Below are 23,170 nucleotides of genomic sequence, written 5' to 3' on the forward strand. Positions count from 1 at the left end.
AAGACCAGCGTGAAGCAAACGTGCACAACTTACCGTCGTATTCTTAGACATGCCTCGACTTGAAGCTGTTCCTAGACTCCATCAAGCGGAGCACAGTGTAGCTCCTTGAAAAAGCATCCCTATGACTCGGAGTTTATCCTCAAAAGCAGATGCCTTCCTGTGCAGTTGAGCAAAGGCTAAGAAGACCATGTTGCAAAATTTTTCCTCGGGAAATGTAAAGAACTGCCGTTGAATTGCATCGATCACTTCAGTGAAAGATCGACGCTACAGTCCACATTCTAAAACATGGGACACCTTTGAGCCACAATAAACTCTAGGTGGTGCGGAGAATGCGGAAAGCGCTAATGGTTACAGCGCTCACGCATCAACTGGCATCCCGTTAACAAAATGAGACACCTTGGTGGAGTTGAAAGTTAACTACGTGTCAGTGAGATAATCTGCACGGGGGCCGCAGTAAACTTCACTTTCAGTGTGAAACCAGTTGGTGTCCTTCGAAGTCAGAGAAGCGTATAACAAAATAAGCTTTGAAGAAAGGGCAGCTAACACAATGTGAAGCAAACGTTTACAAGTATACGTACCTCACACGCTTAGACACCAAATGAAGTTGGAGATAAAAAACTGGAAGTGGTAGTAGAAATCTAGAAGTCATCGAAAACGAAGTGAGAGAAATAAAGACAGTAGATAGGATATAAATTATCAGAACATTAAAAAAGACAGAAAAAAAACACGCAGATTTATTAGTATGGCAGGAAAGCAGTCGGAAGGAAATATCTCCACGACAACCTACGAGCCTTGCTATTTGTAATCTGCCTATGCCTTGAAATTTTAGGCTCGGGCTGGGTGCCTGAAGAGAAGTACATACCGGAACAAATATTTGCAACAATACGCGACGTGCATCTGCCGTGGCAAAAGCCCGGGAATTACTCAACCCATAGAGTTATGGAATGCCAAGATATTCGCCCACGACGACCCACAAGGAACGAGCAGCTTCAAGATAAGCTGGAGTTAAACCGAATGAAAACATTGCGTGGTTAGAAGTTTAAATAAGCAAGAAACCTTTAAGGCACTGGAAGAAACAAAAGCAGAGAAGATACTGATAAAAGCGAAGTCGTTACAGGCACTGCACAGTATGGAGATATAGATTAATCAAGAGAGAAACAGCGAGAATATATATATATATATATATATATATATAGGCATAACGATAAACTTCTATGAATATCTACGTATAGTACCCGATTTCCCCAAGAAACTTAGATGACTATTTGTAGCCGTTCCGTTCCGACCCTCCTCTTAGCTTACCATTGAACCAAAGCCGCGCTGTATGGTGATATCTGCTAGAACATATCGTAACCATGTGCGCTGAGCGCAAACGTGCACACGCTGCGATTGACGTGTGTTTATCAAGGAATGGCGCTTTGCTGCCCTTCTTGCAGTCGAGGAAGAGCTTCGAGACTACGTGCTCTTGAGCTAGTTGGTTTGTACGTACTAGGGTATATTAAGGCACGAAGCAAAGTCAACTTTAGTTTGCTTCGCGTCTTCTCACAGATCATGTGTTCGAGCGAAGTTCACGAGGGATGCGATGCGGGCTTGTTGGTAGCACATCTTCAGTAGGTTTCCTTGTAGCGCACATAAAACACAGCACAAAAAATATGGGCACGCATAGACACACAGAGAGCTCACTTCCAAGGACGGCTTATTTTCGGAAACCAAGGTACACTTATACACTCGCCTCACGAGTCGTAGCCACGTGATCTCGGTGAATAAAGCAAAAAATAGATTGATATCTCAAGACATGCGCAGATATTCTAATTCTTTGTCTGACAGTGCCAACGACGATATTCTAATTCTTTGTCTCAGCGCCTCATAAACTAATCAGCCTAAGCAGAAAAACAAACGCATGGCTTCAGAACGGCGCAACAAGGAAGACGAAAATACGAAGGATCACACGAACACAAGCGCCGTATTTCGTCTTCCTTGTTGCGCCGTTCTGAAGCCATGCATCTGTACCAACTCGCCCAATTGTCAGTGCTACTCAGAAAAACAAAACCAGAGAAGCAAAGCGCTCCGAGCTGCCAAGTGAAAAAGAGAAATAAATTTGTTGAATGTAAGACTTCGGTCATCTACAGCCTCCCCTTAACAGGAAGTGTTACCGTAGGGCAATCAGGAAGACGCATCAATGAAAGGTTGCGTGAACACAAGAATCGCATGTGATGGTTTCCTCACACTCCACTACAATCAGAATCAATGTTCCCCTCACTTTCAGTCCACCAAAATAACAGGTAATCGCAAATGTGAACTAACTAGACTTATATTAGAAGCTGAACAAATTACTGCGCTTGGAGATATGTGTATCAGCAAGCGGTCCTTGGCACTGTCAGACGAAGACTTAAAATATCTGTGCATGCCTTAAGATATCAATGTATTTATCGCTTTGTTCACCAAGATCACACGGCTCTGGCTCGTGAGGCGAGTGCAAAAGTGTACCTTGGTTTTCGAAAGTAAGCCATCGTTGGATGTTAGCGCTCTGTGTGTCTATATGTGCCCATATTTCTTTGTACTGTCTTTTACGCGCACCACAAGGAAACCTACTTCGAGCGAAGGCCTGTTTGAAGATACGTGGGTGAAGAAACCGACACACAGGCGAAAACACGATGATAAGCACCTACTGAAGTGACTAGGCAGCGCCTGGTTCCCTGAATAGCACTGCCACGCGCGAGAGGCCAACTACCAAGTTGGCACGCGTGCTCTGCAGGGCATTCCGAGAGGTTGGCGAGACACTGTACATTTGTGCACGTTAACTATACTTCTTACAAGGGCGAAGCAAGACAAAAATAACAAGAGGTCGGATGAGTGATCAAAGAAGGAAAGAATAAGGAAGAAGGCTAAACGAGGTTAGACAGTCTCCTCCCAACTGTCTACAAGCCGAATTTTTTGTCAGCTGTGCGTATAACGCAATTGCTTCTTAGCAGCGGGGCTGCTTAAGCTTTTCGTTCCGCCGTTTCGCGTGACCGGAAAACTACGCTGCGCCTAGCGCATGCAATGCAATAACTCGGCCGGCACGCGCTCTCTTCGTGCTCTTCATCTTAGGATTGACTATAATTAATTATAAATGTGAAGAAAGTAAAGCGGACGAAAAGATAACTTGCCGCCGGCAGCGACCGAACCTGCGACCTTCGAATAACGCGTCCGATGTTCTACCACTGAGCTACGGCGGCGATCATCCTCCCGTCCACTTTATGGGGCATATATGTGCATTTAAACCTAGGAGTATTAGTCAGCGCCGATCGCAGCCATAGCGAAGATCGGCGCTAATTAAGTTCGGCACTGAATTAAGTTCGAGCTACTTAAGACCACGATAGTTAAGGCTGTGTTAATTAATACAATGTTAATTAACATCATTTCAATTAAGATCTTGCTAATCAAGACCATGCTAATTAAGACCTTGCTAATAATATAGGTTGGCCACAAGCTCCGCTGTTAGTCCATCCTTGCACCACTAGTGCAAGATGCCCACATTTTTTTTTCTATACAAGCAGTTCCTTTTCAACAGAACATTCTGAATAACCAATATGCAAGACACAGGGTCACCCCACAAAACTGGAGTGAGATTTTTCGCTATGGGTGCTTGTCGAACGACACGAGAAGAGTGGAAATTCGGCCCTCTTGTCACGACATACTTCAAGTAGTGTCGCTGTCTCCCCCTATTTGTGTATTCGTTGCGCCTTGCTTGCAGAACGGCACAAATTTCACAATCAACATCACGCAGTCTGAGTGTGCTTGCCTCCAGGTCTTCAGCAGGAGCGTGCTATAGGTGATGCAGAAGCCCATGTGACGAGTCCACTTGGTAGCCACACAACAGTAGACGTCCAGCACGGGAAATATAGCTGCCATCTGCAACATTCAATCATGGCACCAACGTCAGAAAGACATAACTCAATTGAAACAACATTGCGTGTCAGGCTGAGCAGCCAGCATTCCTAATTTCACGCATCTAGCGCGAGTGCTTTGCAAGTACTTTCTCGTGCTCGCAAAGTGTACAGTACAATATGTTTCTAATTTACTCACAAGCTGTAGAACATATGCGAAAATGACACTGGAATGCAAGTTGCTGCCTTACATGACAACGACGAAATGTGTTGCTAGCAGACACACACATAGTGCATTTTATTCTAAGGACGAGTCAGCTAGAAGTTGTACGCGAAGAACGTGGCCCGCATATGAATGCATTTTATTGCGATAGCAATTATATGGACAGTCTCGGCTGAATTTTGCCGTCGCCGTCATGCACCGTATATGTATAAGTATGTATATATATAAAAATCCGCAAAGAAAAATAATTCAGAAAAATGATTCCGAAGCGCGGAATCGAACCAGGGACCTCTTGCTCCGCAGCGAGCGGCGCTAACCGCTACGCCACGAAACGTAGACCCACCACGTAGCTAATTGCGAGCGTTATATACACACACTTTACCGCTGGACGGATTCGGAGACGGCCGGCGCTTATAAGCGTTTCTTCATTACCAGCGAGATGGCGCTAGAAGCACGACGGGCGCATTTAAAAGTCGTCGGCGAGCTCGCTCGCTTCTTCTCATTGCGCAGGGAGAAACTTGCCCTTCCGCTGTCTGCTCGCGCGGTTTTCTGGCGGTGAGGGGAAGAGGGTTGTTTCAAGCTTTCACCGTGGTGTCCGCGCTCACGTTACGGAGCGTACGAAAGTCACTGGAGCTGAAGGGACGCCGCTAAATGAACAAACAGACGATGAGCTGTCAAGTGTCACAGCTATCAAGTGTCACAGCTCGACACTTGAAGCACGCTAGTTTGCTTCGCTGCTTCGGCCGCCTTTGCAACAGGAGCGCTGTTCAAACTGAGAGTATCCATTGGCGAGCCTCACTTCGTATAGCATTAGTTTCTTGCTATCGCATTCATTGCTTCGCCCTTGCGGCGAAACTGTGACTTTTTTCTATAAGCGTACAGGTTCACAACCACACCACCGTTAAGGTAGTAGGCTTCGTGAAAAGGATACAGGCTACTACCTGCTTTCATAACAAACGTTTCTCGACTGTGTGGTACAGTCTTCGAGGCCTCTTGACAGACCAGGCCGCTGCATGATGAGTATGAACGTCGTTTCCCCACGGTATTGGAACTTAGGGCCCACCACAGCAACTCCATTAAAGAACCTGTACTAATCTCTTGCACGTGACGCACACAGAACACTTTTGACAAACACTGCACATACAAGATCAAAAATTCACGAACTCAAGATAGCATATCAATTTTGTGATGGCTTAATTGCAATGTCGAAAAATACTGCGTCAGCGGTAAAGTTTTATGTTCTAGCTTCCTGATAAAGGGCAGAATGCTTTATTTCGAAACAAAGCTTTCTGACGGAGGATGTAATGAATATTTCTGCTCAAAGGCACTTGCCCGCGAGCGGGATGACTGACGGAAGTAACACTCTGGAGGCTGAGAGCTGGAGTGCAACTGCCGAAATGTTTTACTACATCCTCGAATCGCCGCAAAAAATCTATAACGTATCTTTTCGTGTGTACTATGTTCACGTGTTCGAAACGCTATGTGCAGGTAGGTTTTCGGCAAATCATCTTTAATATATTGCGCACACGCACTCGAAAGAGTGACCTGTACTAGCAGGCCTTGTGCTTGCCGCTCGTGATGACAGCGCCAGAACAGCAGCGTCGTGGCATACATATTTTGAAACCACCGAAACAAAAACTCCGTGGCTTTTAAAACCACAGGCGACTGCTTTCAACGCTGTTTTCTTGAGTAAACATTAAGACGACAATCATATAGCCCCGTTAATTTGTTTCACTTTTGTTTCTTCCTTTACGAACAGCCGTGCAACACAAGCATACGCGTAGGCCAGAGTTTTCATCACTTGCTATTTTTTGGCGGCGGCTGCGTTGGAAAAAACAATCATGATAGCGTCCACCCAATCCTTATTCTCTTGCCATTCGTGTTCTCTTGCCATCCGCTGCGAGGCAACCGAACGAGCCTTCTTTGTTCAGGCCGCGCCGACATACGAAGATTATGAATGCTTGCTCTCCATTTACATGAGGCGCACAACGGTCACACCGTCGTCTACACCGATAGTTCAGTCATGACTATAAGCTCAACAGCCGCGGTAATAACGCCCGCCAGAATACAACTCAAAACTTTTCACGCAACATCAACGACAGCTGCTGAACTCGTAGCATTCCGTGCAGCTCGCCAGTTCATCGTAACACAACCACCTATTCCATGGTCTATATCCTGTGATTGCAAAGCGGCCTTTCAATGTTTGCGCTCCCCATTGCTTTAAAGCTCACATGAGCAGCTCGTTCGAGAGATCAGGCAAGTCCAACATAGAGCAATTGGATAAGGACACACAATAATAGTTACCTGCGGCATTCGCGAAAATGATCAAGCGGATGCAACAGCCATGCCCCTTCCAAGATTTGACGCAGCAAAAGAACGCCGCGCGCGCGCTCGTCATCAAACGTTGGATCTGTGGAATTCGGCCATATTTAGAAGCACGCGCCTTCGTACCTTAGCTCGATCTGCAACTACGCATCCCTTACGATCTCTCACGACGTCACTCTACCGTTCTTGCCCATCTATGGCTCGCAGTGGCCTTCTCAAATGCATATCCCTTTGCTAGTGGAATGGCTAATAGTCCATTATGTGCGCTCTGCATGTGTAGCGAAAACAATCTCGCACCTTCTCTGCGAGTTGCCCCATTTTTAACTATCAAAGAGCTGCCCTCTCAGACTTACTAGGCCAGCTGGACAACCGCCCAGTCAGTTAAAGAAATATTCTAGGGCACTGGCCCACATAGACTCCTACGCGAGTCTTTATGAAGGCGTTGTTGCGTTTTCTTAGAGAGACCAGACTGAAGGACACCGTGTGATTGTCCATTGATACCGTCTAGTAGTTGGACATTGCCATACTCATAATCACTTTGCGGTGCCTTCACAGGGCCTTCTCCTCGTTCATTATCGTTCATATCCCCCTTCCGCATCCAAGGCACAGGGTGGCCAACTGAGAATCTTATCTGTTTAACCTCCCTGTCTTTTACCTTTCTCTTTCTCTCTCTCTAAAGGCGGATGTGAGAGTAAAAGAATCCGGTCTATAAAATTGGTTGTAATCAAAAGATGCAAAATTTAAAAAAAAAACTCATAATATCATGCTGTTATTCGTGCTATCGCTATTTCTGGGAGTTAGTGCCTGTTCTAGAGAAAGAGCCAGAGATGGCACACTTACGTCACGAAAAGCGGCTTTCTGAGCTGCAAGCTCTCATTTTAATTCGGATGAGGTGGTGTTTCGTTTTACCCATTTAATATAATTACAATCATTCTCTTGAAAAATCTGCCATTTCACAGGTTAGGGACAGCGCTTAAATGTCCAAACAGATAGCTTCTGTCGAATTCTCACGACATCTCTAGGGTTACCATTTAAAGAACGTAATGAAACTCGCACACCAAGAGCTTACACATTAGGCAACTCACTGATTGCAAGAAAATGATTCAAACCACAAAGCACGGGATAAGGCGCCATCGATTGGCACCACGCAAGGGGAAAAGAAGAAAAGCCGGAATCAACGAATCCGGCCGCTCCCCAATGTGAAACTTCGGGTGTGATATTTTCGCGTCAGGAAGTCAAGCACTGTTTGTTTTACACGTAGCTGCAAAAACTACCGCGAACGTTTTTCTTTGTTTCTTGTTCCTTCGTTACTTGTTTCGTGTCTTTCTGTCCCTCTTTCTTCCTTTTTTTTTTCTTTTTTGACTGAAAAGGCTTCATCCAGTTACTGTTGCATCCAGCGCTGAATATTCAGTCCTATGAAAAAAATTCAAAGTAGCACCACATGTTTCGCATGCTACCAAACACTGGCGAAATCATACTTTCATTGATGAAGTTCCAGCTTCGTCTGTACTCCTGGCATATCTTTTTTTAAAGACGATAGTCTTTCTTGGGGAACTTAAACGCAGAAATTTTGGTCTGTCTGTCTGTCTTTCTGTTTGTCGGCACGTCACTCGATTCAGCCACCCGGCAAAAGTTGAACCACTTGCCCAAGGGCCAGCCATCTTGAACGGCTGACTAGGTTCATACCTGTGTACATTGTTGATCAAAAAGCAAACGTTACGCATATCTGAGGCGCAACATCACTAGGTAAGTATTAGGTGGTGTGTTCCTTTAATAGAAAATACACAGATACGTAATTCTAGAGACCCTAGTTTCCTAATCTGCGCTGAAAATGCGACTGCGCTGAAACTTGCCTTCCTCCGTGCCGTCTGCACGAGCTCATTGTTGTGTTTCGCTTTCGGTTCAGTATTGCACTGTACGAATGCCATGGGACGCCGCTCTGGCATTCCTGTTTTACCCAGGCGACGTGTAAATAAAAGAGTGTGTGGACAGTACTCGTTGAGTGCGGACGTTTCTTCTGCTTCGGCGCTTCGCGCCAAACCGCGTGTTCGCTTTAGCTGGCGTTCCCGCCGGTCGCGTTGGTCACCGCCGGTCTTCGCCTGCTGCTGCGCCGGGACTACCAGCCCGCTACACAGCACTTATATTTTCCGACGTATTGCCAGATGGCATCCATATCTCACGCAGCGCCTCTTCTATCGTCTTTAGACGACATTTGCAGTGAAGCACGCAGATACGCGGCCAATGTTTCATTTACAACGGTTTGCGTTTTACTAAGTACTTGGTGACCATTTTTGAAGACGCAAGGATGACCAACTATTAGTTTTATTATAGGGAGGCTTTCTGTGTCTTTGCACTTGTGTTAGCGTGATGCTCCATAATTGTTTAGCGTTCGCTTACTCACACAAGTTCCGTGAAGCAAATGTCCTCCAACATGCGGAAGAAACTGCACAATCCGAGAATAGGAGCTGTGATCCTCATATAGCTAGGCTGTCTTATATCCTTTCGAGGTTAAATGCAAATTAAGTATTTCCCCGACATCCATGGCCGGTAAACTTTTCATACGAACGTACGCGTATCCATACCAAGGTACAACGTACGCGTCGTGTTGCAATAAAACACCACGCTTTCGTCTCTTCATGCGCTCTTTGCGTCACGTTTAAGGGCGCACTCTCACTGTGTGAGCGGAGATCGTAATCGCGTTTCGGGCACGCAGACTCTGGCCTCCAAATCAAGGTGAAAGAGGCTAGCCGCCACCAAAATACTATCTGCCCCTTGAGGGCTCTGCTTCGGGATAGGGCAGAGCGTAATCGCGCCCCATATCTAATGCAAGAAAACCTTCCGTGCTTTATTCACTTCTTACATTTAGTGTAATACCCTAATGAACTTCCTTCGTGCTTACAAGTACTCGACCAGTGGGGGTAGCATGCCGTCATGCACTGGACTTTTCCACATCATTTACACGTTAGACTTAGAGCAGCGACAATTAGCCTGCAATGCAGTAAACAACTCTCCCTACAATGACTCAGACGGCTCCTTTCGGACGAGTTTCTGCTCGCATGCCTGGAAACTCGTTGTGCCCATAACGAAAATGCCTAGTGCCCAAAAGTGAGGAGATACTCGTCACTGCCTACACATGGGTATGATGATCCATTCTTTCACACGTAAGTGATGTTGTCCCCTTTGTTATTATGCAAAACTTTTAATATTCATTTATGCAAAACTTTTAATATTCATTTCAAGGCCAAGTGCGTTTCTTTATGTTGTAGAGGGCATTCCAAAACGAGTGATCCAGTGTTTTGTGACGACGTGCTTTCATGCTGCGTAATGATTTTTTTTTTCGGCGTTAAAAGAATAATATAATAATTGTTGGGATTTAACGTCCCGAAACCACGATATGATTACGAGGGTCGCCGTAGTGGAGGGCTCCGGAAATTTCGACCGCCTGGGGTTCTTTAACGTGCAGCTAAATACACGGGCCTCAAGCATTTTCGCCTGCATCGAAAATGCGGCGTTAAAAGAAAGCCCTCCGAATATGAAATAAGACCACGTGCCTGCGCGCATGCGCGCATGCGCTACTGTACTGCAGCGCTCTCAAGCATGCTTCGAGCGAAACAGTCGCCACGCGGTCCGTCAACCTATCGCTTATCAGGGACTACGGCGCTCTGTTACCGTGTGCGGCCGTCAAAAATGTTGACGCACTGGGGCATCGGCAAAAATAGAGAGTTTCAGTGCCGGGGCCCCAGACGCAAGCCCTTGCGTTGCTTTGTATTCTCCATGGGTGTGGATGGGAGTAGAAACGAACGCAAGACCGTGTGCACGCAAGCGGCTTATCCCCGGCACTAAAACCGCTAAAACTGTCTAATGACGATGCACAGAGCCGCAGCCACCCATCTCGCCACGCTCCGCACGCTGGTTGTTTCGCTCAAAGCACGTTTGAGAGCGCCGCAGTGCAGTAGCGCACGAGCCCAATCACGTGCTTTTATTTCATATTTTACGGGCTTTCTTGAAACGGCGGAAAACACCACGTAGCCTGTACGGTGCCGCAAAAAAAAAAAAAAAAAAATTGGTTCGGTCGTTTTGGAATGCCCTCTACAACGTAACGAAATGCATTTGGCCCTAAAGTGAATATTAAAAGTTTTGCATAATTGAACGTAGTGAATTAACTAATTAAGCGCAGTTTAATGAATGCCCTAACAAGCGCCGCATAGCAGCGAACCATATGTCATTGGTTTCATTCAGTTGCGGTTAAGCACTTCTTAAATATTTCGTTCTGGTTAGGTGAAACACCATGTATAAGCGTATACTTATTTTCACAGCTCATTCAAAGCGAAAGCTTTGAACGCAATGCTGTTGCAGACACTTTTTGCCGATGCTTCGCATCTGCAAGCGAGACAACAAAACGATGCAGCGATTCATAGCAGGGGCGTAGCCAGAAATTTTTTTCTGGGGGGGGGGGGGGGGGTTCAACCATACTTTATGTACGTTCGTGCGTGCGTTTGTATGTGTTCGTGCATATCTACGCATGCAAAGTTGAAAAATTTCGGGGGGGGGGGGGGTGAACCCCCCAACCCCTTCCTTGGCTACGCCCCTGATTCATGGATACTGTTTCGCAGGGCTAAATCCGAACAGCAAACTACAAGTCACGTGGTTCCCATGCTACGGGCACGTAGCGCGTTCACTATATAAGGGCCCGTAGTGTCTTGCTTTTATCGTCCATGTCTTGATTCTGCGATGTTATTTTGCTGTGATGTGTCAACAAGCCACTAGCCTAATGCATTAGTCTTTCTTTTTTGTTCTTTACTTTTTTGTTTGCACTTTGACTGCTTCAATCAGCTCGCTGCATCATGGACTGCTGCCTTACTGTAGTGTCAGTGATGGCAAAGTTAATGAACCGTTTCTGGACGCACATACGACGGGAAGAACTTACGAGGGAACTTGAGTGCCCCGAAACAAAGTTTCCTCGTGGCCTCTAACACATCGCCGTCTATCTGTGGCGGTTACACGGCGGTGTTTGCAAAGTGAACGAGTTCAGGCAGTCCTTAAATTTCAGGCCGTACAACTGCATGACTCGACCGCGAATGAAACAAAGGGCCGTTTCCAAAGAAGCTTTTGGTTCGTAAGCGCCCATTTTCATTGGTCAGCCGCCTTCGTAGATATGTCCCGAATAACGATGGGCCTATACCTGCTCTTCAGAGCAATTCTAGGACATTTCCTTTCACCGAGTGTGCTAGGACATAAATTGAGAAGTTCTTGCTCTCTCTCTTGAAAAATTCATGGTCCATAAACATTGCTGACGGGTGACGGGTGTGCACACCTTTTGCCTCCCAGAAAGCAGACAGCAGACGGGAAATTTACAGCGAGTACAGCTCAGCAACGCTTGTGAATCTAAATGTTCTTAAGGAAGTTCAAGCTATAAGATTAAGTCCTCTCTTTTCACGTTTCATATCTTCTTTTGTTGTTCCCTTGGCGAAAAGCGGTTGTTAGCCACATCAAGGGCAAGTATCGAGCCGAACTCGCAGGTCTTCATATGAAATCTCAGCCGTAATCAATGCTATAGTGTACCAAACGAGTATGGTAAGGTAAACTTTATTGAGGTCCTGCAGGGCGTGCTCAACACGCAGCGGGCCGCTCCCACGTAGGGAGCGGAAGTCCAAGCCTCTCGGCCGCATCGTGGGCCTGCTGGACAGCCCAGCGTTGGTCGGCCAGAAGGGGGCTACGGAGGGCCGCATCCCACCTGGCTGATTTGTTATCGACTGTAGAGTGTGACCAGGCACACAGCCAGAGCATGTGTTCTAACGTGGATATTTCTCCGTGTGAGGGACAAGAACTGTCGGTATAAATATCGGGATAGATCGTGCGTAAAAGACACGGGTTAGGATATGTATTCGTTTGCAAAAGCCGAAGTGTGAGGGCCTAAGCTCTGTTGAGCCGCGGATGTGGTAGAGAGTAAACTTCGAGCGAGGTAGAATATTTTGTTATCTCGTTGTAGGTAGCAAGGAGTGTCCCTATTCTCGGTGTAGTCGTCTCCAAGCTGTCCGGGGGTAGCGCGGTAGGTTAAGTCGCGCGCAGCCCCATGAGCCGACTCATTGAGGTTGGGGGAACACCCTCTATCTGACCCTGATGTGCGGGGAACCAACAAATGAAGTGGTGTGTGATTTCGAGGAGCCGGAGGGCCTGCTTAGAAATAACGCCTTTTTCAAATGCTCTGACTGCTGACGTCGAGTCGCCATAAATAGCGTCTCGTGTGTCATCAAGCAAGGCTAACGCAATTACCATTTGTTCCGCAATTTCTGAGTTCCTGGCCCGAACCGAGGCAGCATTGGTAATTTGTTCTTTAGAATCGAGTGCCCTCTCAACAATTACTTCAACTATTGTTTCACTCCGCAACAGCTTGACAGATAAAAAGTTGTGGAAACTTTACGAGGCTACGGCAATCGCGTACTTGTTCAGGTATATATAGATTTGCGTTGCTCAAAAGCTTCCGAGTTCTGATAGTGCCCCCGACTCAAGTATGATTTAGAATGCAACGTGTGCTATAGGGCCAAGGCTACAGATGTTACCAATTTCAGATGGACTTCTGATCGTGTAATAGAGACCTTAAATAACTGCCGGAAGCAAAGAATGGCGAAGCGCAAAGAAGTCGACTCTCCGTTGAGCCTCGCCATCGCCACTCCCCGCGAAAAGGTCGCAAGATGCTAGATCGAAAGTAAAGAGACGAAAATGAAAAATCGCAATATATAAACAAAAACAAGGGACTTGGCTCTCCACGTTGCTGTGTAGACTGCCACGAACATTTTCTTCTTTTTTTCAACTGCTTTGATCAGCCCGGCCATCTCGATGCCCCAGTTTCCTAGCTGCCTTGAGTATCCACGGCCAATCTCTGCCGCGAGCGTCGGCTGCAGTGCAAGGTTATTTCCTTGCACTGGTGCAGTGAGATAATCTGAAGGCGTCGAAATGACGCAACAGATAAACTAACAAAGAAGGGAAGGTCTCTTTCGCGGATAAAGATGAAGCTAAGCAACCTCGGCTGCAGAGCTTACGCAGATGCGATCGATGCATTTCATCGCACATGGCAGAAGACATCGATTCAGGTGCCAACCGCAGCGTATTACTGTTTAGTAGCTGCGTAGAATGCTAGCCAAAACCAGATCTCTAAGCGACTGCGTGCGCTGAGGCACTTCCGCATAGGTCGGGCATATTCCAACTATTGCTCGCGGCGACGTGGAATTGGCATTGTCTTCAATAGAAAAATCAACCCTCAACGTGTTTTTTTTTTTTTTTATGTTAGAGAACACTGACACCAAAATTTCAAACTCGAGAACCTCGTGATGTTCAATATTCCTGCATACGTAGGTGCGTACTTGTGACGGAGTATTAGCGGTAAACATTGCTTTGAGGTTACTTCAATATGCCGAAATGCTCATTTGTCGGCAGTATCCCGCGGTGTCGTCAACAATAGAGTTTTTAAGCAGTGCCGGTTTACCGTACGGTAAGTACGGAAATACCGCGTATACCGTCGTAGAGCTTTTTAGCTGCGCGAGATGCTGATTGCGTGAACTAACGTGATGAGATAATCAAAGTTGCTAATGGAGGTCTTGTAGGCTAAAAAAATGTGTGTGCCAACCACGATGGTACGGTAATTTGCCGTACGCTGTTGCCATCACTGCTGAAAGACATAATATGACGCGTTTAGCGCCTGCTCGAGTTCCGTATAACGTTTCGCCAGTTCCACGACTACTGCAGACGTCACACACAACAAGCTTGTGGGGTAGTAGCTTGTAAGACAACCCAGACTGGCGCTGACAACCCAACACTGACACAACACTGACAACGCAACACTGACACAACGCTGACAACCCAACACTGACCCAAACTGACAACACAGCAAGCTTGTGGGCACAAGTAAGACAATCCAGACTGGCGCAGGACGGAGGGATTTTCGTACCTCTCCTCCCTCGTTCTGTGTCCACGTAATTTAGGCGGTTTACGAGATTGCGTAGCAAGGTTGGTTTCTCTCTTTCTCACTTAATTTCCTTTTTTTAGTTTTTTTCAGAGAGGTCACTCCCTTGGCCGTGAAATATGGGGGCTTGGCAGGCGGTCGTGTCCTGCGTCGTATTATGCTGCAGGTGTCCTATAGTGGACAGAAATTTCGGGAAGGGCAAGAGCCTAGGCATGCTACCGCCAAGACAATATCGCAGCAGCGATATTGTTTCATTCCTTACGACATGCAGCGTTCAGCAAAAAGCGCGCTCTTAACGTCACCGAAGCTTGAGCGTACCTGATATTACGGCGCTCCACAGCGAGGGAGCGCCAGTTTGTTATGATTTAGGGCGAACGTCTTGAAGTGACACCAAAGTTGATCATGGCATTGAGAGTATACGACACGTTAGAGCTTAATAAGGCTACGACGGGGGCTAGTTGGTGTGGCATCGTTCTTTTGCTGCGTGTTCTGAAACACCAGGACAAAACTACATATGTCGTTTTGTCCTGGTGTTTCAGTATAGCGCAGGAAAAGAACGACGTTAGAGCTTTGCCATTCAATATTGTGATGGTCATAGACAGGCCTACTCATCAAAAACATGTCACAAATGGCGTGAATGGTCAATTTAGAAATCCTGTCTGTTGTTGAAAGGCTTGTTGGTACACATTCGTAGTAAAAAAAAAGCGCGAAAACTACAAGGACGAGACAGATGAAACAGGACTAGCGCTCATGCATGTATGTAACAGCGCTAGTCCTGTTTCATCTGACTCGTCCTTGTAGTTTTCGCGCTGTTTTTGACTGTGTCTGTGGTTGTTTGTCTTATCTAGTGATATGTTCGCTAGCACAGTTGGCTGGCAGCTGTCCTCATGAACCATTTGGGTCCTTTGAACGAACCTGTGAATACGGATCCTGATCTGCAAGTGAGTCTATTTTCGTTTCTGGGCGACATCCTTTTCGGAGTTGTGGCGAACGGTTTCGCACTTAGCTTTTCGTTTCAATGTCCCTTTCAGTTAGTGGAAATTAAATGTAATCAGACGAACGAGTCGATGCATCGTGTCGAGTGTTGTCTCGTTAACTCCGGAACTGCGGCGGTTATTCCGTGCAGCGTGGCATTCTAGCGCCATGTTGAACAGAACAGCCGCTCATGTGCGCCGCAATTTTTACAGTGGATCGGAATTGGTTACGGTGGCCGCCTCGTGTTCCATATGCGCTGTAGACCTTATGCAAAATTGCTGCCATCTAGCGGTCGCCGTGCGCATTTCCGCCATGTTCAAGGCTAAGCGCGCTCCGCACGTGCACACATGGAGCGTGCGTATGAACGAGTGGCGGCTGACAGGAGCGGCAATGCCAGCATATTTTCTTGTGCCGTGTTGCTCAGATTGAGGAAACTGCGATGCTGAAAAAAAGGTGTGCAGGAATCTAACCTTCATGTTATTAGATTTCCTCACGGTCGACGATAATCAGCAGATCGTTTGGTTGCTCCGGCTACTGCTTACGACTAACGCCGTGTTTACGCTCGCCGTTCTTAATATATGAGGTATGTGACAGCATCGGCACTCATGAGAGAACATTCTTTCATGTCATGCCGGAACGTGACAGTTTTCGCGCCGTGTGCTTACAGGCACAGACAAACCCGCTTCGTGTACGACCTGCAAAGCTGCATCGCGGCTACTCGCACATGCCTGCGCTGCTGTTGACATTACCTTGTTTATTGCATTGCGATAACAATTACGTGTTAGACAGGTAGCTCGTGCGCGTCATTGATTCTCAGTGAACGGACCGATTGTGCTGCAGCGTGTTGCTTGTAGTTTGTTTTCGACTGTGGAGTTTAACAAGGTAGCGTTTGGTGGGATGCTTTGCGCGCGTATTGCTTCACTATGCGTATTTTTCAAGCATTTCATGTGATATCACTGCCAGATTCAGACGGGTGGCCCGGATATCCTGACCGCCCCCAACCCCTTACTTTTTTGTTTAATTTATACCCCCAGAAGAAACATTAGTTGCTCCCTAACGCTGATCACTCTTCGGAAAGGTCCTTTATCCACCCCTGTGTACTAGGAAATTTTAACATGTTTCATGTTCACTTTTCACGTGCGTGAGATGCGCAAATATCTTACATTTTAATCGTGCAGTAATCTTATACATAACATACGTTGGTGGCTAAGCTGCGAAATATTTTTTATTTAAAAAATAAAAACGAGGACAACGCCTTTAGTTTAAAATTAGATGCACAATACATCAGCTCGACATAGGCTGTCCCTTACGAAATACGTTTTAAATGGGGTCTACAGCACTTTCTTTCCGTCATCGCTGTGCCTATCCGTGTCGCGCGTTAACGCTTCTTCCCATCCGTCCTATACTACACGCATGATATACAGATAGCTAACAACGCTTTATTCGCTACACTGAAAACAGACAGATCAAATTTGTGACCTAGCGCAAAGTTTAATTCTCGACGACGGCAGGCCTACATGTGACTCGCGGTGTCAAACTTGTATTTTCTTCTCGCTATGAGGTACACGTAATAACCGTCAACGTAATAAGTAGGAAATGCCGGTAACGTGTACAGGCCCTTGCAAACTCGTCTGACGTTTTTATGCCCCGATTGCCCACTATCAAAGCAAATACGAGCAAGAAATTATAGCAGCGACAGCAATACGATTCGGCCACAAGCCTCCAACATGGTGCCGAATGGGTAGCTTCGTCAAACCTCCGACAGATGGCAGCAATTTTGCATAAGGTCTATATCACAGTTGAAGGTTCATTACTGGCATCCAGGCAAAACGTGATGGTAGCTCCTAAAGAGTCTTCATTCACCGAAACACTGAGGATGTTTTCAACTCGTATGTATACTTGCTAGCGTTTAATTTTTAAAGCCTCAGATGCTAATGATATGAGGATTAAAATCAAGGATATCGTAGAAGTTTCTTTTTTTTTAACACAAAAACGTCTTTATCTCTCTACGCACTAGAAAGTAGGACAGCGAAGCGAAAAAAAAAATGACAGTAACTTTTTTTCCTTTGCTGTGGCATAAATCAGCCTGTCAAGGCTTCAGGACCACTAAAGACGCTTCAGGATCACTAAAGTCATCTTTAATTGATTCTCCACAATTGTTTTTTAGGTAAACAGTAAGTACGCGTTAACTATTTCGCTTGAGTGTTTAGGCAGCCTTTTGCTTGGTATTCGCCGCGAGATCTGGCTATAGGTGGCAGCACCGTCGCCGCGTTTGTGTGGATAGACGGTTGACGGCGCGTATACAAATGTACGCAACGGCGCTTCGCCGTAGGCGGTTTGAGTCGATCGTCGGCGAATGAAGTGCGTCGACTGCACCTTAATCGTGATGTATACGCCCTTCATTGCCAAATTAATGCACGAAACCAGCCTAATGTTCCTATTACGTGTGAGAGAAGCGCAATCTGCTGATCAATGGGGTACTGGCTTTCGGTCACATTCGTGTATTGATTGCACTGTGCTCGATGTCTTTTCAATTGCTTTATTTGCACGTGTTTATATTGTGTTTTGCCTATACCACAATATAAATAGTGTTCCGCGACTGAGCCAATTAAGTATTTACTTCTTGCTCTAGCGGCTACAAAAAAAAAAAAGACAGCCTGTATTTCTGTGTAATTAGATGAAGTAGAACATTGTGCACTCTGCTTTTCTGTTTGCATGAATACGCGTACTGCTAGAGAAATGCGAGGCATCAGGTCTTTTATACCGCTAACCGGCCTCTGCAGACGCTAGTTCATGCTTTGTGGTATCACAAGGATTTTACGAATCGCCAACACTTCACGAGATGGTGTCGCTAAAATTCTGCGTTCACACCTCGACAGTTAGTACCTTTTTTTCGACGCTAAGTGCACTATGTGATGTGCTTGAACGACAAAGTGGTACCCACATTTAAATGATCTTCGCGAATGGACTGTACGATGGTAAGAGTTAAACCTAGCGCCATACCGACACGTGCATGGACTCGCTTATTAGAGTGCCTACAAGTCTCGTAAGGCGAAATGGTTATGTACATCGTGTAGGCATACGTACAAGCATTTGATAGTGTGCTAGCACAGCGGAATAAGCTGTAATCTGAGGACGTGCATGACGTACGCACACATGCGAACACAGTGTGGCTAGTAGACGACGCAAGGAGCCATCCACACCACGGGGTTTCGTCCGCTCGCCGCTAGGTGCCGACTCTGCTCGATCTTGCGGCCAATATCACGGTGTCAGGCGACGCTCTTTTTGTTTTCTAAGCTTTTTTTTTTTGCTGAGCAAGAAGACAACGATCCGCAGGCTTTGCACTAACAGCTGTCGCGCCACCGTTTTACGCAAGCAATCGATTTTGTACGACTTGGCTCATACGTTCACGTATGTCATTGCGCGGAAACGTTAACGCTGACTCTTTCCATCTATTTCTCTACTGCTCACTCTATTTCTGCGCTTAGTGCACTCCCACGTGACCCACGCCCTTGAGTGGCTGTTTTCTGCGCATGCTTTAAACGAACTATGCGCATAGCCTCTGTTTCTGTCTACTTTCACTTTACTTTGTTCTGTTACATGACGCTCTTCTTGTTTACGGAGTCCATTTCATATTTCAATTGTGATTACAAACCCTTGCCGTTCTTGCTAATAGGCTACGTGGATAAGCTGACACTGGCACTCACAAAAATTTGCAACAATATTCTCACTTTAATACAAGAATTGCCGTAATTACCATGCTCGGATCAAATGTAACAGTTTGCATTAGTGTATACTGACTCACGCACTGATTCTAGGACCGTACCGCGATACATGCAGCTGCAGTAACAGTATGGTGCCACCCACCTCGCAGTACATAATGGCGCAGCCAATGAGAGTGATGCAGAGGAAGACAGGGCTGGCCACCTTGATCACCTTCAGCTTGCGGTAGCGGTACACGTAGCCAGCCAGTACCATCGTCAGCACGATGCAAATCACAGATATGGTCAAAAGCGAAATCCTGCCAGAGGGAGAAATCAAGTCGTCAGGCAAGGTCATATCGTTCAGGAACAATGGGATCTCGTACTAAACGAGTGGTAATAATCCAGGGGTTAAACTCTTCATCTCTTAACATAACGAAAAAAATATTTTTCGTGGTGGTAGCGAGCAGGGCTAGTAGTGAAGTTTGATTACTGAACGCATATGAAAAATGTGAATACACTATAGAGCCGGCTATCCTAATGCATAGCTGACATATTGTAATTAGCCCCGTGTCAATCTGCACACGCAAACCAACACGCAAGACTGCAAGATATAAATATAAACAAGAAAAGAAAAACGCAACCAAGTCAAACCGAAACAAACCAGAAGAAACGACCCGCACTTTCCCGCCTTAAATAAAGGTCCACCTACGAGAGGAGACAAAAGTGCCCAGGGAACAACATTTGCTAAAAAGCTGACGCGTAGCCTGAGAACATATGGACTCTAATTATAATTTTCAGCCTGCAGTGGTTCTCGCGGCCTACGCGGTCGTTCCTTGAATTAGAAAGGTTGCGCATTAATAGAACAGAAATTCAAATTTGCAGTGGAGTCCTTGTCTTTGAGCCTTTTGCCCCGGGAGTTTAGTAAGAACACTTCTGCAGGTGTAACACATGGATACCATTTTTTTTTAATTGTCCTCGCACCAAACACATCGTCCTCGTAGAAATAATAAAAGCTGCGCATCATACCTTGATAATAAATAACCTTGATAACGGTCTATAAGAAAATACCGTAAGGGGTTGTTAAGCGAGGCGTGACCAAGCACTTTCGTAATAGAACAGTCACGCTTCTCCGAATCAGTTCAGTAATCTCGAAAATCAGTTCACAGTTGATCATATTCGAGCAGAGTACAAGTAGGTGTTCCAAAGACGTGTCTTGGTTATCATGGTATAGGCGCTGTTGGTGGTTGCATTTTTTTTTTTTCTGCGGCGTAAAAGTGGGGTGTACAGGCCACATCCAATCGAAGACCGTGCAGAAGGGCGTTTAATGAGCGGTCCTCCCTTCTATATGTTCACAGAAAACCACAAAGTAGGGTCTACGCGAATGAAGACTTCGTTCGTCAAACCGCACATTTTCAGACAACCTCTGCGCACCTCGTGTAGAACGCTTTTGACGCCAAATGGAGGGAATGAAACCATAGGGAATCAACCAAATCATACTGGCGGGAAACAGCGCGAAAACGGGACTTAGTGCAAGGAACAAACAACACAAGCGCTGACGAACAACTGTGTGCAAGTTTATTGCAACAGAATATATACATAAAAAATAGCAACTAAAGAGAAACAAAAAAACATGAACGGTCACATGATCACCAACTGGCCCTCAAGACTCCCTTCTGCCGCCAAATAAGTCGTAACACTCAATGTGTGAGATTCAGCCGCTAGTCGGTAGGCTATCACGTTTCCAGTTTTCCCAGTTTTAATGGCACTCTACTCAAAGTCAACTCTATGGGTCCACGAATGGGACGCAATTGTTAGTGCCTTCAAATAAGAATATATAATTAAATTTATATTCATTTGATTATCAACAAGCAAAGTATCTATTTTCCAGAAGAACTGAAAACAGTCCTGCCGAGGCACTTGACGTCTTGTGTGATAAACGGTGACTTCTACTTTCATTGTTCTTTTAGACGTAAGAGATAGACGTGGGGCTGCGTCTCTATTGTAGACACATCAGTATACGTATGCGAATACGAGCGTTCCCTTAGCTTTTGCATTCGACTCATTTTCAGTGCCGTCGGAAATGTTTCTTTCTAGTTTATTCGTTGCTGATTAAAAGAACAACACTGAATAGGATTGAAAACTGGGCAAGATGGTAACGATTCACAGCGGGTAGAATCAAAACAGCCCAAAAAGAACGAGGACTAAGAAATAGTGGACACAACACGAGCGCTGTTTTGTGTCCACTCTTTCTTAGACCTCGTTCTTTTTGCGCTGTTTTGCTTATACCCGTTATTAAAAAAAAAACGTTTCTGAAGTTGTGAGACCCACGGAAGATGCGGTTAAATTCCAAGCTGAGAAATTTAAATACTGCCGAGATGATTGACTTTGCTAGGAAATAATGGACTGATGATGAGACCGCAATGCGTCGAACATTCGTCCAGCGCTTCGACGGAGAATAAATAGTCTGCATGGGTCATTGTTAAGGCGAAAAAAAGCCTTATACGTCTCTTGCGAAGGTGGCCTTGCACGAAGAGCCGGCGTGAGCGCGAAACAGTATAAAACATCCCGTGACCTCTCAAGCGTGTCCCGATCTGCGCGATCTTCGCATTTGCGAAAGCGTGAAGCCGAGGTGATAAAGAAGCTTGGAAGGCGATCCCCCTGGTGAAACAGCAGACGCCATGGAAAGCTTCTGCGAAGGGACGCCGGCTGCTTAGAGAGAGAGAGAGAGAGAGAGAGTGTGTGTGTGTGTGTGTGTGTGTGTGTGTGTGTGTGTGTGTGTGTGTGTGTGTGTGTGTGTGTGTGTGTGTGTGTGTGTGTGTGTGTGTGTGTGTGTGTGTGTGTGTGTACACACGCACAAAACGCTGGCTCTCCCGCATTCGAGGGCAGATGCTCGTCTCAGCGCCAAAAGATAGCAATCAAGTGTAAAGTGCGCTGTACCTGCATTTGGAACATCACTGCTGGAAATGACAAATAAAACTTCAGCGTACTAGAAGTTACAGCTTCAGTAATACTGTGAAGAAACATTAAGAAGAAATCAGAAGCAACATTTTTGTAACTTGCCTTGGCGGTAACTAGCGTATGTAATGCGGTTTTTGGCAAAGAGTTGGACGCCAAGAGGCCGCATTTTCTTAACTTTTGACTGGTTGCCACGACAATCGCATTTTGTTCTCGCAACCACGTCCAGATAGTGCCTCTGAATTTGGTTCGAGGTCACTTGAAGGTCACCGACAAAGGGAGCTTGAAAGCATTCCATGCTTAATTAAAGAGCCGCGTTCGTGTGACTCGGCCTACGGACGGCTATGGAGTAACACGGGTAGGGCGCACCGTGGAAGACGCTGAGCCAGGGCTTAGTGGATAGTGTGGTAGGCCGAAGAAGCATGCAACGCCAGAGGACGCTCGACAAGCCCGAAATGAGGCACGACGAGCCTCGTCGGATTGTGACGTGACGTTTCAGTTCTGCGCAGTCCCACTAAGTTTTTCGCCTCGGTGCATTTTCTCACCGTGTTTTTATCCTTAAGGCACGTTGAATATTCTCCTAAGCATGTGTACGTTGAATAGGTGGTTCCCCGCCTTCAACTATAACACGGTTTTCAGGCAATGACTGAGACAAGTCATGCATTAAAGGCAATGAATGGGCAATTGTCTGGCAAACAAAAGCAACACGGATTTGAAGTAGCTAGCGCGATATGCTACCCCCAATTCCTTTCTCCAATGAAACATACAAGACGCCGGGAGGTCAGGTGACACGCTCCTCAAAATAAGGATATAATGGGCACTCCATGGAAGGTCATGGTGTTGTCCTCCTGCAGGCGCGTGAGTGGAACTACCCAATTTCTTGTCGATATTATAGGCGCTTTACGCGGCCGTTGTCTAGCTGTAAGTATTTCTGAATAATGGCGCCTGTATTATCTTAGTTATAGTGCTCCACTTAGTTCGAAATTAAATAAACAGGGCACTATTTACTTCATTTCGAAGGCACATGTACAAAAATGAATGGCACTGCACCGCTCCTTCAAGCCCCATGTCTTGAGCTCGCAGAAAGCTAGAAATCAGTCTGCTTACTCGAATCATCAGCAAAATAAAAACGAAAGCTATGTTCTTTTTTTTATGGCGA

At 46.1% G+C, this 23,170-nt stretch overlaps 1 protein-coding gene across 1 annotated transcript in view; it reads right to left on the minus strand.

Annotated features, from left to right (window-relative positions):
• LOC119404996 (probable G-protein coupled receptor CG31760) overlaps nucleotides 1-23,170 on the minus strand; it is a 166,890-nt gene that overhangs the window by 24,624 nt on the left and 119,096 nt on the right. The window contains exons 9-10 of the mRNA XM_037671748.2: nucleotides 19,220-19,373; nucleotides 3,785-3,894 (exon numbers count right to left, since the gene is read on the minus strand). Coding sequence (XP_037527676.1) covers nucleotides 3,785-3,894; nucleotides 19,220-19,373 — 264 coding nt within the window. The remainder of the gene's footprint in view (nucleotides 1-3,784; nucleotides 3,895-19,219; nucleotides 19,374-23,170) is intronic.

This window comes from Rhipicephalus sanguineus, chromosome 1 (assembly GCF_013339695.2).
Source record: "Rhipicephalus sanguineus isolate Rsan-2018 chromosome 1, BIME_Rsan_1.4, whole genome shotgun sequence".
Classification (NCBI taxonomy): domain Eukaryota; kingdom Metazoa; phylum Arthropoda; class Arachnida; order Ixodida; family Ixodidae; genus Rhipicephalus; species Rhipicephalus sanguineus.